The sequence below is a fragment of the Oreochromis aureus genome, linkage group 17, assembly GCF_013358895.1.
Source record: "Oreochromis aureus strain Israel breed Guangdong linkage group 17, ZZ_aureus, whole genome shotgun sequence".
Classification (NCBI taxonomy): domain Eukaryota; kingdom Metazoa; phylum Chordata; class Actinopteri; order Cichliformes; family Cichlidae; genus Oreochromis; species Oreochromis aureus.
Genome location: NC_052958.1, coordinates 4651673 through 4668366, shown reverse-complemented (window position 1 = coordinate 4668366; position 16694 = coordinate 4651673). Strand labels below are relative to the sequence as shown.

The following is a 16694-nucleotide window of genomic DNA, read 5'->3' as shown; positions in this document are numbered from 1 at the left end:
TTGTTGTAGTTTCCTCTAAAGACATTCAAGTTTTGGTGAATCAGTGACACAAAATTGCCCATAACTGTAAATGTTTTTCTCTTCATGTGTCAGCCCTGCGCTAGGCAGGAAACCTGTCGTGCCTGTGCGCATCTCTCGCTAGAGTGAGCTCTAACAGCCTCCCCTTCGACCCGGCACAGGCTAAAGATAGATGATAGATGGATAAATGCTCAGAAAGCCAGATGCACATCTGTTTTCAGTTGATTGAACAACATTTTCAGAGATATGTTTTTCCCAAAGTAGGTAAAATCAAGCCAAGAGCTGATCTTGTGTTGTTATTGAAAATCTCAGCATGCCAAATTTCTGCTCTAAATGAGCTTTCGTCAGACACTTCTGTAGCTGCCCTGAGCTACGCTCTGCCTGATTACAGCAGTACACTGGAGTCATCATATTTCTTGTTTTCATCCCTTTCTTTATCCACATCGGCCACAGTTCAACAAACGACCCAATTTTGAGACAAAATGTCTTAAAATTACAAAAGCTTATTGTTGTTAACAACACGGTGGCACGGTGGTTAGCACTGTTGCCGCACAGCAAGAAGGTCCTGAGTTCAATTCCACCATCAGGCCAGGGGTCTTTCTGTGTGGAGTTTGCATGTTCTCCCCGTGTTTGCGTGGGTTCCCTCCGTGTACTCCGGCTTCCTCCCACCGTCCAAAGACATGCAGCTTGTGGGGATAGGTTAATTGGATAATCCAAATTGTCACTAGGTGTGAATGGTTGTCTGTCCCTGTGTGTTGGCCCTGCGACAGACTGAAGACCTGTCCAGGGTGTACCCCGCCTCTCGCCCTATGACAGCTGGGATAGGCTCCAGCGCCCCCCCGTGACCCTGAAAAGGATAAGTGGAAGCGAATGGATGGATGTTGTTAACTGTGATGGCGAGACATTAGACCAGATTTTGTGCACTGATTCAACACAACGTAAGTTGTAGTTCAAGTTAAGAATAAAGGGGTAACGCAACATTAAACAAGGACCACAGTTACACAGCAGAAGGTAGTGGAGACTCAGAAAAGGGGGCAGAATGGTTTCCATTATTACATTATGACATTGTTTGGACATGTAGACACATAGTCCTAGTTTTATCCAGAACATCTTTGCATTATTAGAATGTGAGTTTTTATATTGTCTTCTGTTTTCTGTCTTCCAGCTGTTTATTGTAGCACTTTCCTTCGCCTATTTCTCCAAAGCCCTGACTGGAACCTACATGAAGAGCTCCATCACTCAGATAGAGAGGCGCTTTGACCTCTCCAGCACACACATTGGTCTCATAGATGGAAGTTTTGAGATGGGTAACATCAATCAGTTCATTTAAAAATAAATGCTCTAATTTTTTTTTTTAGTGACACAGTGGAGAAAAAGTCATTCTTTTTGCTTGCTTGATTTCAATCTTTTTGGGGGTGTGTGTAGGCAACTTGTTGTTTCTAGCTGTGGTCAGCCATTTTGGGGCTAAGCTGCACCGACCCAGGCTCATCGCTGCAGGCTGTTTCCTCATGGCTGTGGGGGCCTTTCTCACTGGCCTCACACATTTTTTCATGGGACGGTAAAAGTCAAATATAAATGAGAAACTTCTATAAGCAAAAACGATGACAGAAGAAATTCACATGGACTGCTTGTTTGTTTTTTACAGCTATAAGTATGACACGGTGATTCAGGTCTTTCAAAATGACAATCTGAGCATTGCTGCCTGTGTGGATCCTCTGAAAACACTAGATCTCGTGCCAGAAATTCAAATAGAGCCTTCGTTGGAGGACAATAAAGGTAAGAGTGTGGAATACATGCCAGGATTAAATATAATTAAAGATAGTAAAACATTCACTTTTACTACTTAGTGCAGTCAAATACATTTCTGCTTTCTGCTGCAGTGTGTACAGTAAATACCTGTAAATAGCAAAGAATAACATGGCAATGTCAGCTATTTATTGTTATTATTACTTGTTTATTTACTGCTTAAAACTCATGGTTTTTGTAAATTTTCTTTTACAAAAACCATGAAACTTTAACATGAAACCTTGTTAAACCTACTAACAACTCAACAGCCAATCAGCTCTCTCCTGGTGCATCTTTGTCACCAGGAATAAACAGAGTCACAACAGCGTGTACATCCACAACAATAAGCCCGGACGCAGACTTTAGAGCTAGCCAATGAGAGACGACTTTTAAAAAGAAAAGACTGAAAGGAGGCAGAATAATAAGAAAGCAGACATTTGTAATATTTATGGTAATGAATTCAGTTTGGCTCTGTGTGCCCATGTGTTTTTCAGTGTTTTTAGGAGCTCCTCTTGTTCCCATTAATTTTGGTCCCTGAGATGGGCTTTAGTTGCAATGTTGCTTCAGTCTCACTATTGTTAAACTATAATTAATTCTGCTGCTCACAAAACCATGTGATGCTCTCACAAAATGCAATCTATTGATCCTGTTCAGCTATTCAGATGAGACGTATTTGGAAAGAAATATAATGGAAGTCACATACAATGTGGTGGTATACAACAAGCCACTATTAAGATGATACTGAATATCGGCAGATTTTATTCATGTCTTGTTTGACGTATTCTCCGTAATGAAATAGCAGATATAGCAGATATAGATGTAAAACTGTGTCTTTCTCCTTTTCATGTAACCGGACTTTTTCCTGCATAGAGGAATTTTTGCCCCCTCCACACCCACTCCTTGCATTGCTTTAATCAGCACCTTGGACATATTGTCTTATATTTTCATAGTTCATTATTAAATATCATAGATATTTAATATTTTACTGAGTAAAGAATGTATGTTTTTGTGTACTAAATACTGAGAATCAACAAGAAAAGACACTGGTGCGTCGTGATCAGGCTGAGGCTGTTAAGTCTGAAAAGCTCTTTCAGAGCCAAGAAAACACTGGTGAAAATGATCAAGAGGATCCATGCAATATTTGGTGTGTTTTTTAATTGAAGTAAACATGCTCCATGTATAACTTTGATGCTGTGTGATCCAATGTGTGTGAACTCTTTGTAACAAAATCAATATCACAGATTCCTTGTTTGTGTCATTATGCAGCCTGTGTGAGAGATTCTGGTTCCAGCATGTGGATCTACGTATTCCTGGGGAACGCTCTGCGGGGGATTGGAGAAACTCCAGTCACACCTCTGGGCATCTCCTACATCGATGACTTTGCAAGGGCGGAAAACTCCCCTTTTTATATTGGTAAGATGGGGTTCAAAGGGATTTTAAAGTCTTCCACCTGACTTAAAAGGTGTTACTTAATAAATAAATTATGGCTTATAAACCATCTGAGAATACACACATTCATCATTCCTGTATGTACAGCATTTTTATGCTGGTTAATGTGTGATTTTGATCAGGGTAAACCTACGATTAATCTCGTTTTCAAATTTAACTGAGAGGTCAGTGGAAATATCTCATTTTACATCCTATCCTTTAGATCAGGGGTCTCAAACCTGCCGCCCAGGGACCACTTGCGGCCCACCTCACCCCTACTTATGGCCCTTATATCAACGTGAAGACATATAATGCAATTTGGCCCTTGATGTTTTTTTTGTTAGGGAGGATGGGTTTGTTGTTGAGTGCAATGTTAAAATAAGTTCTTTAAAAAGCAAAAAATGATCTAATATGAAGGCAATATGAGCAGAGAGTACAAACATGTGGAGGGATTGGCTGTGTTAGTTTAGTGAGAGAGTCAAAAACTGATGTGTACACTTATGTCTGCATTTTTATTTTTTTTAAATACGAACAAAATTATTCTGGCCACGTGTCTGGCCAGAAAGAGAGTACCATTGTGTTTATTTGGTAGTTCAATGAGACGCTTCAGTTAGTTAAGAGTGAGGAAAAACAATTGCGTTGATGTTTGCATATTTGTTTTGTGATACAATATTTGAAATTTAAAAAAAACAAACAAAAGAAAACTTTTTTGGAAATATTTGTGGGTGCTTTCTTGTTTTCACTTGGTTTTTTTTTTGTACTACTTGACCACTAAAGTGGACCTCCAATGAGATGACAGTGCCAGTAGTGATCCACATCTCATTTAAGTTTGAGACCCTTCTTTAGATTTAGTATCACATCGTAGACTTCTGATCTTTTTTGTCATTGGCAGCTTGTCTCCAGACCATTACTCTCCTGGGTCCCATGTTTGGCTTCCTTTTGGGTTCCTATTGTGCCAGACTATATGTTGACATTGGATATGTTGATATGGGTAAGGTTTTTCTTTGTGTGTCTGGGTTTTGTTTTTTGTTTTTTGCATGATACATGACTCATTATGGTTAGAGCTCATCTTAAAGTATCCGATAGATGGCAAAAGCTCACAAAATTCAAAGCAGTGATTTTAGTTGAAAGAATATAAAAACTTGTCTGTGTTAGAAACAAAAAGAAAATGTACACATGTTTAGATCTTTTTAGGCAACAACACATTTTTCTGTAATTTTGCCTATATACTACCACATTGGATTTTAAATCAAATATTTCAAATTGACTGTAAAGTTAATGCAAACATTTTTTAATTAAAGTTAAAAGTTTAAAGTCTGCACTTCAATCACATCATGATTATTTGGTTTGAGATTGAATGCGATGGTGTCTGGAGGCTAAAATTACAAAAACTTTGTCTAACAAATCAACTTTATGTACTGTGTAAGGCCAAGAAGCTGGAGAGGGGTAACAAGAGTTAAAGACTGTGCCTTTCACAAAGTTAAAAGCATTTTAGCCAGTCAACACTTTTGTCAACAGAGATATTTTGATTGAGACTTGTTTATATGAAGCCTTTATTTGAAGACTTCCTGAAGAAAACTTGAAAATTCTTCTCTTTTACATAGAAAGTGTGACCATCACTCCTAAAGATTCCCGCTGGGTGGGTGCTTGGTGGATGGGTTTTCTTGTGTCCTCTGGCCTTCTGCTTATCTCCAGCATTCCCTTCTGGTTTCTGCCCCGTTCGCTGCCCAAGCAGGACGGTGAAGAAAACCGTGAAACTCCAGTCTGTGAGATCCTAAACGAGACAGAGGATGCGCAAAACAACAACCACAACCTCAAGCTGACTGAAATTGCCAAAGGTAGAGTCGTCATCTGTGTTTGCATGTGCAGGTTGATGGATCTTACGTGATTTGTGCGGATGTTCCTGCCCAGGGTTCTTTCCATCATTGAGGCGTCTTCTGGGAACTCCTGCTTACTTCCTGCTTCTTTGCGGGAGCATCCTGAAGTTCAATGCATTCATCGGTCTACTCACCTTTAAAGCCAAATACATGGAGCAACAGTTTGGACAGTCTGCATCCAGGGCGAACTTCCTCATAGGTAAAAATAAAGAAATCAATAAATTAAGTGTTCATATTGAACTTTTGATAGAAAAATGGGACATAGGTGCAGTAATTTATTGACACATGTTCAAACATACATAAAAATAGCTTTTTTACAATTCTATCAACCTTGAAGGTCAGTATTTGCAATGACCACCAACACAACACAGCCTCAACACTCCAAGAGAAACTTTCTTTTAATTTGCTACCCTTCAGGAATAGTTCTCCGGGCTTCTTAAAAAACATTCAAAGCTCTCCTTTGGCTGCCTTTTTGTTCTGTTCTCTGTCAAAATGATCCCACACTGCTTCAGAGCTTGATAAATCAACCCAGAACAGGTATGGAGAGGACAGCCCGTGAAGGAAAACTATACTCGTAGGTGTATAGATACCCAGAGCCAACCCTGCATAGTTCTGTCTTTTCTCATTTCCCTTCTTTCAGAATTGCTTCTTCACAGCCAACATTCCACTGGTGTGGATAAAAGCATACCTAAGCAGGCTTTCAGAGAGAGGCTCACTAGTTTTTGCCTTGGTGGTACCAGCCATTTTAGCCACCCTGCTATGCATTTTAAGATAAAACCTCTTCTCACATAAATTCTGGTATTCTTCTCCTTATTTATGTTGCGGCTTTTGAGCCGGGTCGTAACACAAGTGGGGGTTCGTCCGGGATCTATTTTCCGGAGCTGTAGACAACTCTGACGTTTGGTACGATGTTACTGCCTTGTATTTAAGTATGGATTTCGACTTACAAGATTTCATTCATGCTCCAAGTTCTGAGAAGTTTGAGTTATGTCGTAAAGATGACTTGTTGAGTATTGCGGCACACTTTGATATTGATATTGATATTTTGATATAAAGAAATATAGTGCGAAAAAAGAAATTAAGAGTACTATCTTAACACGATTAGTTGAGTTGAAAATCCTGACGGGTTCTGATGTTTGTGATGATGACATTCCTTCTATTGAGCTAGGTGTCCCACCTTTGAAGGAGGTTGGTGCTATTGCAACTTTGTTAGGTTTGCCACTTCTTCTTCCGTCCTCCACTTGTCCACTTTCCACAAATGGTTTGAGGACACATTACACACCATGCCAGGCTTTTGGCAAACAGCTCTTTAGGAATCACTTTGTTTGTCTCTCAAACTATGTCATCTTTTGAATCTTTCACAGATTCAGCAAAAGAAATGGGAGCAAATTATTTGATTTTGCAACAAGCTGCTTGTACCCAACGCCGATTCACCCCTTAAATCACACTCATTAGTGTGATTCTGCAGTGACTTCCAGGAAGGTCCTTGGTTTTAGAATACACCACCAAATGTCAGTGTTTCATTGTGTGTAAACAGAAGGCACGCATTGGCACGCGTTCACCTTCTGTAGATAGGCAGTGTGTACTTTTAGATAAAGTTTAAATGATAAAATGCACTCAAATATTTAACAACCAACAAATAAATTATTAATAATCATTAAGGAAAATGTGCTTGATATAAAGTATGTATATGTGATATGATGTATGAAGTATATAAGCAATATTCCCGTGTGTTTCCTTCAGGTGTCCTGAACCTGCCAGCAGTGGCAATAGGGATCTTCCTCGGAGGACTGCTGATGAAAAGGTATAAGCTGAGTGTGGTCTCAGGAGCTCAGCTTTCCTTTGCAACATCCTTTATGTCCTATCTCCTCATGCTGCTGCAGTTTGGCACCAAGTGTGATAACATACCCATAGCGGGGCTCACTGTATCGTACAATGGGTCAGTGTTGAGACAAATATCACTTATTTAGCAACTAGCTTCCTTTGTCCACTGTAGATCATAATATCCATTGTTTCACTCCCCTGCAGGACACAAGGTGTATTGTCCAGCAGAGAAATGCTCTTCTCTGAGTGTAACAGGGACTGCTTGTGTTCAGCAGAGGAGTGGGACCCCGTTTGCTCAGATAGCGGCATCACTTACATCTCTCCATGCATGGCTGGCTGCCTCAGCTCTAGCGGACACGGCAAAAACACCGTAAGGACAATTACAAGAGAGCGCAGAGGTATAATGTAAAGTGTAAACATGTGTATCAGCCACTTGTTGGAAGATATTTGGGTCAAGAATGTCTTGACTCCTGTATATTGAGGTTACATTACATTTTAAATACTGCTACTTTGTAACATGAACTCTTGATAATTTATATATTTCTCACCCTTAAATGCATTTGAATAGCACTCCCATGGTAAATGGATTGCATTTTCATATTCTCCCTGGCGAATTTGATGTGTTAGTCCACCTTGTTAATGTGATCCGTAAATTGTGGTATGTCCTGAGATTTGATCTTCACCCAGGTGTCATCCACATACCTGAACCAATGACTTGGTGGTGTGCCAGGGTAGGATAGCAAAGCCCTCTTTTCCACTTCTTCCATATACAAATTGGCCACGATGGGTGAAACTGGGGAACCCATGGCACACCCATGTTTCTGCCTGTAGTACTTTGATCAGTGGTTGTTAATGAATTGTCATGAGAATTTGCATATTAACAATCAAGGAACAGGCCTCCCAGCCCATTGTTCCCTCAGTGGGCTACACTGTTAAAAAAAAAAATCCTAGAAAAACAGTAATATTCCGGCAGCTGGGGCGCCAAAATAATACCATCAAATAACAGAAAATAACTTTCTCATAAAAATACGGTTATTTTCAGTAATGACAATACAGTTTGTTGCCCTAATTTTACATGGGATTTTGCCTTTTTCAAGTGCTTTTAAACATTAATTAGGAACATTTTAATGTGATTAAACAATGAAATTACCTATAAACAAGGTCAATGAATGTGGCAATATGAATAATAATACTTAAATACAGAAAGTACAGAAATATACAGTTAACAGTTGGTTTAAATAATAATGGATTGCATGCCCTGGGACAGAGGCGAGGCTGTCATATCACACCATCGACCCCTCTGGCCATCACCAGTAGGCGGTAGGTGAAGTGTCTTGACCAAGGACACAACGACCGAAAGAGTCCAAGCCGGGGCTCGAACCAGCAACCTTCTGATTACAAGGCGAACTGCCAACTCTTGAGCCACGATCGCCCTAAATAGCAATAATAGTAATAATTATTTGATGTTAAAAAAGTTTATAAGAATCATTTCATATATTTTATAATGAAATGATTTTATATCTAAATATGCATATGTACAGACAAATACATTTAAAAAACAAGAAAATTATGTTTTATTACATTACAGTGATTTCACGTTAATTTACATTTGAAATGTGAAATCAGTCTATTTATGTAAATTTAATGATATTCTAGAAGAACAGAACAAAACTGTAAAATACACAGTAAAATACTTTTATATTAGGACTTTTTCTTACAGTGTAGTTTCAGTCATTATGCAAATGTACTGTTTATAAGAAACCTGCAGTCAGCTGAGACTGAAGAAGTTACCTGTATGAGTGACGAAATGTTTCTCCCGATGAAAACGCTACATCAAGATGAACAGAATCAACTTTTGGGGGGTTAATGCTAGAAGATAATTATTGTTGTCCATGGATTTTCTGTCATGGACCGGCTGTGTGGCAGGCAGGAAGTGGACCCAAACGCAAGCTCACGGAAGCAGGAATAAACTCAAAACACAGCTTTATTGCTGGACAGAAAAACGGCGAAGCAAACTGATAAGGAACTACACTGGGAAATAATACACTAATGCACAGAGAAACACACGGCCATGAATGAGGGAGAACGCGACACAGAACTGAGGGAGACGCAGACATAAATACACAGAGGGTTAACGAGGGAAGTGGGAATACACGGGGAACACAGGTGACACTGATAATCATAACGAGACAGGGCAGGAGTGAACACAACGTGACGCATACTGACGAGGGACTGCCAAAGTAAAACAGGAAGTGCACAGAGGTTCAGACAGGCGGAGAGAGAGAGGACAGACATAACGGGCTGGGGAAAAACATTGAATGAAACACAAGGAGGGGAAACGAGGGCTCAGAGATACACAGAAGGGCACACAGGGGGTAATCAAATAAGGAACATTTTGGCAGAACCTAGGAACCATGGCATAATGAAAGAACAAAAGTACAAAAACACATGAAAACTCAGAATACTGGGCCAACGTGGCCCAGGACCATGACATTTTCAAAATGTATTCTTTTACAAAAAGCTGAAAAAACAGTGAAGCACAGTATTATTTTGGGGTTATTTTCTGAATTCAGTTTGTTAATTGTCTAATAAATAATATATAATATTTACAGATTTCTAAAATACTTGTGTTTTCTTGTTTTTCGTGACAGGTGGTCTAATAAATACCGTCCACGTGACTATGATAAGCAATCGGAATAATAAAAATCCTCCACTTTTCTCCCTTTTTTTTATTTTAAAAAGTATTTTAAAACTATTTTAAAAACTAAAAACTTGCTCTCTTTTAAAAGCTTACTCATTACCATCTAATTATTTTACATTTGTCAAATAACATAAAAAAAATGGTCAACTTTCAATTAACCCCAAAATGTATTAATCTTATCAGAAACATGCAGTATGTATAATAAATGAATAGAAAGCACGTATATATCGGCATTTGTGATATAGCTTGAACGTAGCAGTACAGAGTCATTTCAATATTACATTTTGTTTTCACAAAATTTCAAGTATTACTCCCAGAAGTTAGCAGAGGTTTCGCAGCATTCTCTGAAACATGATCACATATATGTGAACATAAGCTTAAATTGTTTGTGTTGCAAAGATATAATCCAGTACAAAATCATCAGTGTTGTTGTTCTTCAATGTTTCTACTAGTTGCTATTGAGGAAGATGACGCGTTAGCCAGGAGGCATGATTTTACACTGTTGCTACTAAAGCATTTTTCAGAGTGTACTCTAGTATTTTCCTATTTTTGTCAATTTTATTGATTAGCTGTTATGTGCTTTTCTTTTCATGCTCTTGTAAATATCCCCTACCTTTTCTTCGACTATAAAATCCTCTGGGTGAAGTGTCAGATGTTACGTGGAGAGCAATTTTGTCCTTTGTCTCTTCAGCAAACTCAAATATCAGTTGCTTTAAAGTTTAAAAAGTGTAATTTTACAGACTTTTAACATGTTTGATTAACAATGCTTATTTTCCTGGGTGGAAAATGTAAAATGAAATAATTTTACAATCCAGTTCCAAAGATGCCTGGATGAGGAAGACATAAAAATATATATATAAATGTAAATATTCTCTCTTTCCCAGGTCTTTCACAACTGCACCTGTGTGTCCACCTCCTTTCCAGCAGGCAGCAGTACATCAGTGAGACTGGGCCAGTGCCCTCATGCCAAGGACTGCAGCAGAAGCTTCACCTCCTATATGGCCATATCTGTTCTCAGTTCCTTTATCAATGCTCTGGGAGCCACACCTGGCTACATGGTCATTATACGGTCTGTAAAAACTTAGTGTTGCTATCATGTCTATTAGCAGCCTAAAGTAGTGGTAGACAGTGAAATGGAAGGACTCAAAATAGTTATAACGCAACACGGCTAAGTGAGGTGGAGAGAGTATAGACAGATTGGCCCGGAACTTGGAAGTGTAAAGTAATGGGGGCAAATAGAGACTGAGCAGGCATGCGGAGGGCTGGTGAGGTTAAAAACTCAGGAGGCACAAAGACAGGAAGGTTTAAACCTTTGACACATTGTATTCTGCCACAAAAGATGACAGAATGATCATGCAAAGACTGGATAAAATACCTGGTTAGATATACTACTCAGGATGATTGATGGTTTGACATGGAGGCCCCATCAATCCACTGGCTGCTAAGGAGCAGGAGGGAGGCACTAAGAGAAAAACACAGAGCAAGAAGAAACAAAATGGAAAGGCGGACAGAGAGAAAGGCAGAGACAAGATAATTCCAGTGAGAGGAGAAAACTTTGCTGTTTTGATGCAATCAAGTATTGGCTGCTGTGACCCTGACTCAAGGGAAGCATACACAAAGTTACTTTTTGACAAGTTTTTTTTTCTACATATTTCTAAAAGTGTGGTGGTGACACATACAATGAAAGAACATAAGTAAGTATCACCTGAAAAGGATTTAAAGGAATAGTTTCACCTTTTGAAGAACTAATGTCCAGCATTAAATAACAAGATTGACGCCACTGTTGTCTCTGCCTTACTTACAGAACTGGAGTCAAGACAAAATTTACTTAGCATAGAGTATTAAGCAAAAACTGCAAGATAGTTCCCCAATAATTCCACTCAAATTTAGCCTGGCCAAAGTCTGTTCCTGTATCCTGTGTATCACTGCCTGATCTCTCGATACCGAGCGTGGGCCCAGTTCCAATAACTGCGTCACGTCTATCCATTGCTGCTATTAAGACCTGTCAGCCTGCTGTCACTAGTTTATTTTTTATTTATTTATATTTTCTTGATTTTTTGTGTGTTTTGTACTTGCAGATGCATCACACCCGAGCTCAAATCCCTTGCACTGGGTATTCAGACCTTGGTAACTAGGACTCTTGGTAAGCTTCAGTACTTTCACTTTGACGTAAAGCATAAATATAGGTCACTGCTGCTTGAATCCCAAGAGGTTTATTTTCTCTGGATAAAAGTTTTGTCCCCAATGCTGTCTGTAGGTGGAATTCCTGCACCAATGTATTTCGGTGCTTTGATTGATTCAACTTGCCTTAAATGGTCTATGAAGAGTTGTGGCGGTAGGGGGGCATGTCGTATTTACAACTCTGATATGTACAGGTACTCCACGGAGAAATTCCAGTTTACACTATTTGAACAAATTTGCCAAAAATTATTGACTAGTATTATAATTGTGGTAAAGACCTTTGCTGATTTGCCTCAATCCATTTCCATTCTCTATTTCTAGGATCATTTTCCTGGGTTTGATCACTTGTATCAGTGGCTCCTCTTATTTTTTCATCATTGCTGTCATCATCCTTCTCAGGCGCCAGTTCCGAAAGCCAGAGAAGGACACAGACAAGCAGGAGCAAGAAGCATCAAAGGTTTTTGAACTAAAGATGCCATTAAACCTCACTGAGGAGATTAGAGCCAGTCCTGAAACTCCCAACTTACCCAGTGCTACAAAAATTTGGGTAAAGATTGCTACAGATTTGGAGGAAGGAGGAGAGGTCCACACAGTAGAACAGCCCCCTCATAATGATGGAGTAATCTCTACAAGTAATGCACAGGAGGCTAAATACATGACAGATACCTGTGCTGAAGTCATTCCTCTGTCTTCTGATGGCACAAACACAGAGATAGTCAGTAAAGAATCCATCGGACACAAAGTGATAGAGAAGCAGGACGATCATACTGATGACAAGAGCAAATTGGAGAAAGAGAGTCAGCAGCTAAACTGATGGACCACATAAAGACTATGTTTAGCAGAGTTGTCTCCAACACAAAATCAAACTGGAATAGATGGAACAAGTCCCAAAGTTTGGTCAAAAGATAATTTTCCTGTTAAGAGGGACTACTATTCTTTCAGGACAATGTCACAGTCTATACTAGTAGTATTTTCCATCCTTTTTTTTTTACAGGATGCAGCTATTATATTCAGTGTTGGGTGTGACATGTAACAAAGTAACAAGTCCTTAGATTCAATTTTTGGGGGTTGTTTTTCAATTCACAAACTTAATTAAGTACTTTTTAAATATTTAAAAAGTATCTAATTAAATGTTTCCTGTTTTGTTTCATGCTCCTTTCAACACCTTAGCATCCAGCTACATACTGGATTGTATTCAGTTGTAGAGCTCAGCTAGCATGAGTGTGCATACAACAACATTTACATTGCAGAAGAATTTGCATTACTGTGTACCACAGTTATATGTATTGTCTGTCAGCTGCTAAGGAGCTGTGCTTCATGTTTTGAAGTAATCTGCAATCAAAGTAAGTGGTAAGGCCAGTTGAGGAAGAGACTGATGACTGAATGTGGCATGAATGATGGACCACATTATCACACTCATTAACACACACTTTATTTCCCGGTTGTTGTTCGAACACTCTCGCGGTTGCATCTTTTCAGCTCCCAGCTGCCCATACACCAACAACAACACCATTCAGGAGCCAGTTCACTCTTATACGCAGGGGAGGCTTGATGAGCCGATGCAACTCAGGTGTGTCCGTCTCCTCGCAGCCACGCCCCGCCACATACCCACATACACCCATCGCCCGACTGGGGCCAGGGAGCCAACTGGCTGAACATACTCTCACCCTGAGTATCATGGTCAGGTATTGAACCTGGCTCATGATAGGTCAGGGCACTTAGGTGTGCGGAAAACATATGATAGAGTTTTGCGTCATTTTGTTTGGCCACATTTAAAGAAGGATGTATTGTTACACATCAGAAACTGTAAAACCTGTCACTTGACTGGTAAGCCGAGTCAGGTTGTTAGCCTTGCTCCATTGCAGTCGATTCCAGCTATTAGTCAGCCTTTCGAGTACTTGCTTATTGATTGTGTTGGGCTTTTGCACGATCTGATATCGTCGTGTTGGTGTTGTTTCCAGATCATCATACTAAATGTTGTTCCAGGATCAACATTGCAAGTGACCAATCAGAATGTTGTGACGTCATACGTTTGCGACTTCGGGAAAAACCGCCGTAAAACAAAAAACTGTACTTAAGCTGCGAGAAACCGCCTCTGTCCACCAATCAACGGACCCTGACCCTAACCCTAACCCTTTAATAAACGGTAAGCAGAATTGGTATTGTCCTTGCAACATTGGAATTTCATAAATGCACGAATGACTTGGCGCGCAAAAGAATAACGTCACAACAATGTGATTGGTCACTTGCAATGTTGAACCTGGAACAACATTTTCATGATGATCTGGGAACAACACCACCACGACGATATCAGATCATCCTGGGCTTTTGCCGCATGCCAAGTCTGGTAGTCAGTATGTTTTGTCGCTTATGTGCCAAAGCACCCGATATCCAGCAGCATATCCCTTACGTACAATTACAGCTAAGTCGGTGGTGAAGGCCTTGACACAGTTTATTTCTGTGTTTGACATCCCTAGGGTCATCCAGAGTGACCAGGGATCCAATTTCTCTTCCCGTTTGATGGCCCAAGTGTTGAAAATGTTGGGGGTCAGACATAATCAGACATAATCAGTCATAATCAGTCCCAGCCGTCCACACACCAACAACAACACAATTCAGGAGTCAGTGATGAACCAATGCAACTCAGGTGTGTCCGCCTCCCCCGCAGTCGTGCCCCACCACACTCTGCTTTTCCAAAACTGACACAGCTAGCTTTTAGTTCAGCTAAAGCTTGCTCTACAAGGGAAATTAACAAGCTTGATGCTGGTTCTGTGGAACTGAAGATGATGCTGTCAACATGCTAATCAATGAAGTAAAGTCAGTACAGTCAAAAGTATAAGTACAGTAGACTACAAGCCCTCTGGACGTATAACCAGCATGCTGAATGCAAAAGGGGTTTTATTTTTTGTTTTTATTTTTTTAGGTAATGCTTTAATGTAACTGATTACTTTTTATACCCAGTAATCTTTTAATTTTACATGTTATTTTTAAAAGTAATTTTACCCAACACTGGTTATATTACACTTAATCCTGTGAAGAAAGAGCGCTACCAGTGGTCCCATTTCCACATTTGTAGAAACAGTCTCTGGAACAAAAATGGAGTTGTGCTGAGTGGAAAGACTGACCAACGATTTAAAATATTGGCTGATGTATGTATTTGATCACATGACCGCTTTGCGAGGTCCCAGAATGAAAAATATTATAGATTAGTTCAACTTCTTGAAAAAAAATTGCTCTTTTGTGTAAATAAATGGATGTTTGAATGACTAGAATTATTTTTGCATTCATTGAGCAGATCTCATGTATACACAGTACAGACTTTGAATGGAATGCATTTGTCTATAAATGCAGTCTATGAGATGCAATGAAATTGTGAAACATTTGGCCATGGCGGCATCACATTCAGATAGTTTGCCTTCAAAGTAAAAGCCCTGAGGCACAACGTTTACTTTGAAGGCAGTCCATCTCCATTTCTGGTTTGTGTCACGTTCTTTCAAGTTTTTTTACAGCTGGGCTGGTAAGTAGTAAGTATTTGCCTGAAAAATGTGAAAAACCTCAGGGAACCACAGTTCCCTTTCCCTTTTTTATAGATAATATAAAGTTATCTTCTATATACAATCCCAGTTCCAAAAGGTTAGGACATTTAAAATGTAAATCAAAACAGAATGCAATGATTTGCAAATTCCATAAACCACAAAAATGTTAGGTCATTTTGAATTTGGTGGCAACAACACATCTCCAAAAGGGTTAGGTGAGCTGACAAAAGCTCAGTAACATGATTTCGTATTGTAATAAAAGCAGTTAAGAGAGGCAGAGTTTCTCAAGAGTAAAAAAGGCCGGAGGTTCGTCACTATGCAGTAACCAGAAAACAAAGAAAGAGTATCTTCAGATTCTGCAGCAATTTCAGAATATTTTTTCTCAACATGAAACTGTGAGGACTTTAGGACAAGCCTGAAAAAAAAATCAGGTGCCTGTGATCTTTAAGTGGCACTGCATTAAAAAGAGGCATGATCACTGCATAGGCTTAGAAACGATTCCACCGTGCCATCCAGAAATACAGCCCTGTCGTGCAAAAAAGAATACATAAGTGAACATGATCCAGAAACATGGCTGTTGTCTGTGGACCAAAGCTCATATAAAATGGACTGAGGCAAAGTGGAAAACTGTTCTGTGCTGAGACAGACCGACCTTTGAAATAGTTTTTGGAAAACATGGAGGCCAAATACTCCAGACTGAAAAGGAGACTCATCATTCAGGAGGAATCAGAACATGACACAACATGTGGAGATGTGCCATGAATGTTGAAAAAGTTTTAGAGGAATATATTTTTAACCCTAAGACCAATTCTAAACTGCATACTGCATTTGTTTCAGTAGCATGGCTTCATAGTAGAAGAGTCTGGATGCTAAACTGGAATGCCTGCAGTGGAGATCATTTATCATATGAAAACATGATGAGATGAAAAACATGCCAAACAAGATCAGGAATATTGATACGTTTTATGGTGGGGGGTATTTTTAGACTGTACGGTGAGGCTCAAACATCAAGGTGAAGTACAAAAGACTAGATCACAAATGTGCTAAATGTGTCTTTGTTTTCACCAGCTGTTTTGACCAGTGTAAAAATCTGTGTGCTTGATTTTGCGACAGGTGGAAAAAGGTTGAAAAGAAAAAATACTCCAGAGAGGTGTGAGAGAGAGTTGCCGTGTTAAGAGTTGTGTGAAATGTACAACCAGCGTTTGCTGTTAAGCTCTGGGCAGCAGGAGAAAATAAAAGTATTTTTAGGTGCAGATCCTCAGTAGGTTTTGTCCCTAAGCCTGAATCTTTCATGTTACATTTGGTCTTTTGAACAACAATTCCTAATCAGATTTAAGTTTAGGC

At 39.5% G+C, this 16694-nt stretch overlaps 1 protein-coding gene across 1 annotated transcript; it reads left to right on the top strand.

The window, feature by feature from the left end:
* Window positions 1–1616: 1616 nt before the first annotated feature.
* LOC116334963 (solute carrier organic anion transporter family member 1C1-like) lies at window positions 1617–13753 on the top strand. Its single transcript, XM_039600688.1, has 11 exons — window positions 1617–1794; window positions 3070–3216; window positions 4124–4222; window positions 4836–5069; window positions 5143–5307; window positions 6852–7047; window positions 7137–7302; window positions 10518–10702; window positions 11712–11776; window positions 11891–12008; window positions 12136–13753. Exons 1-11 carry the CDS (start codon window positions 1620–1622, stop codon window positions 12626–12628), a joined length of 2043 nt encoding a protein of 680 aa, XP_039456622.1. The 5' UTR covers window positions 1617–1619; the 3' UTR covers window positions 12629–13753.
* Window positions 13754–16694: the final 2941 nt, after the last annotated feature.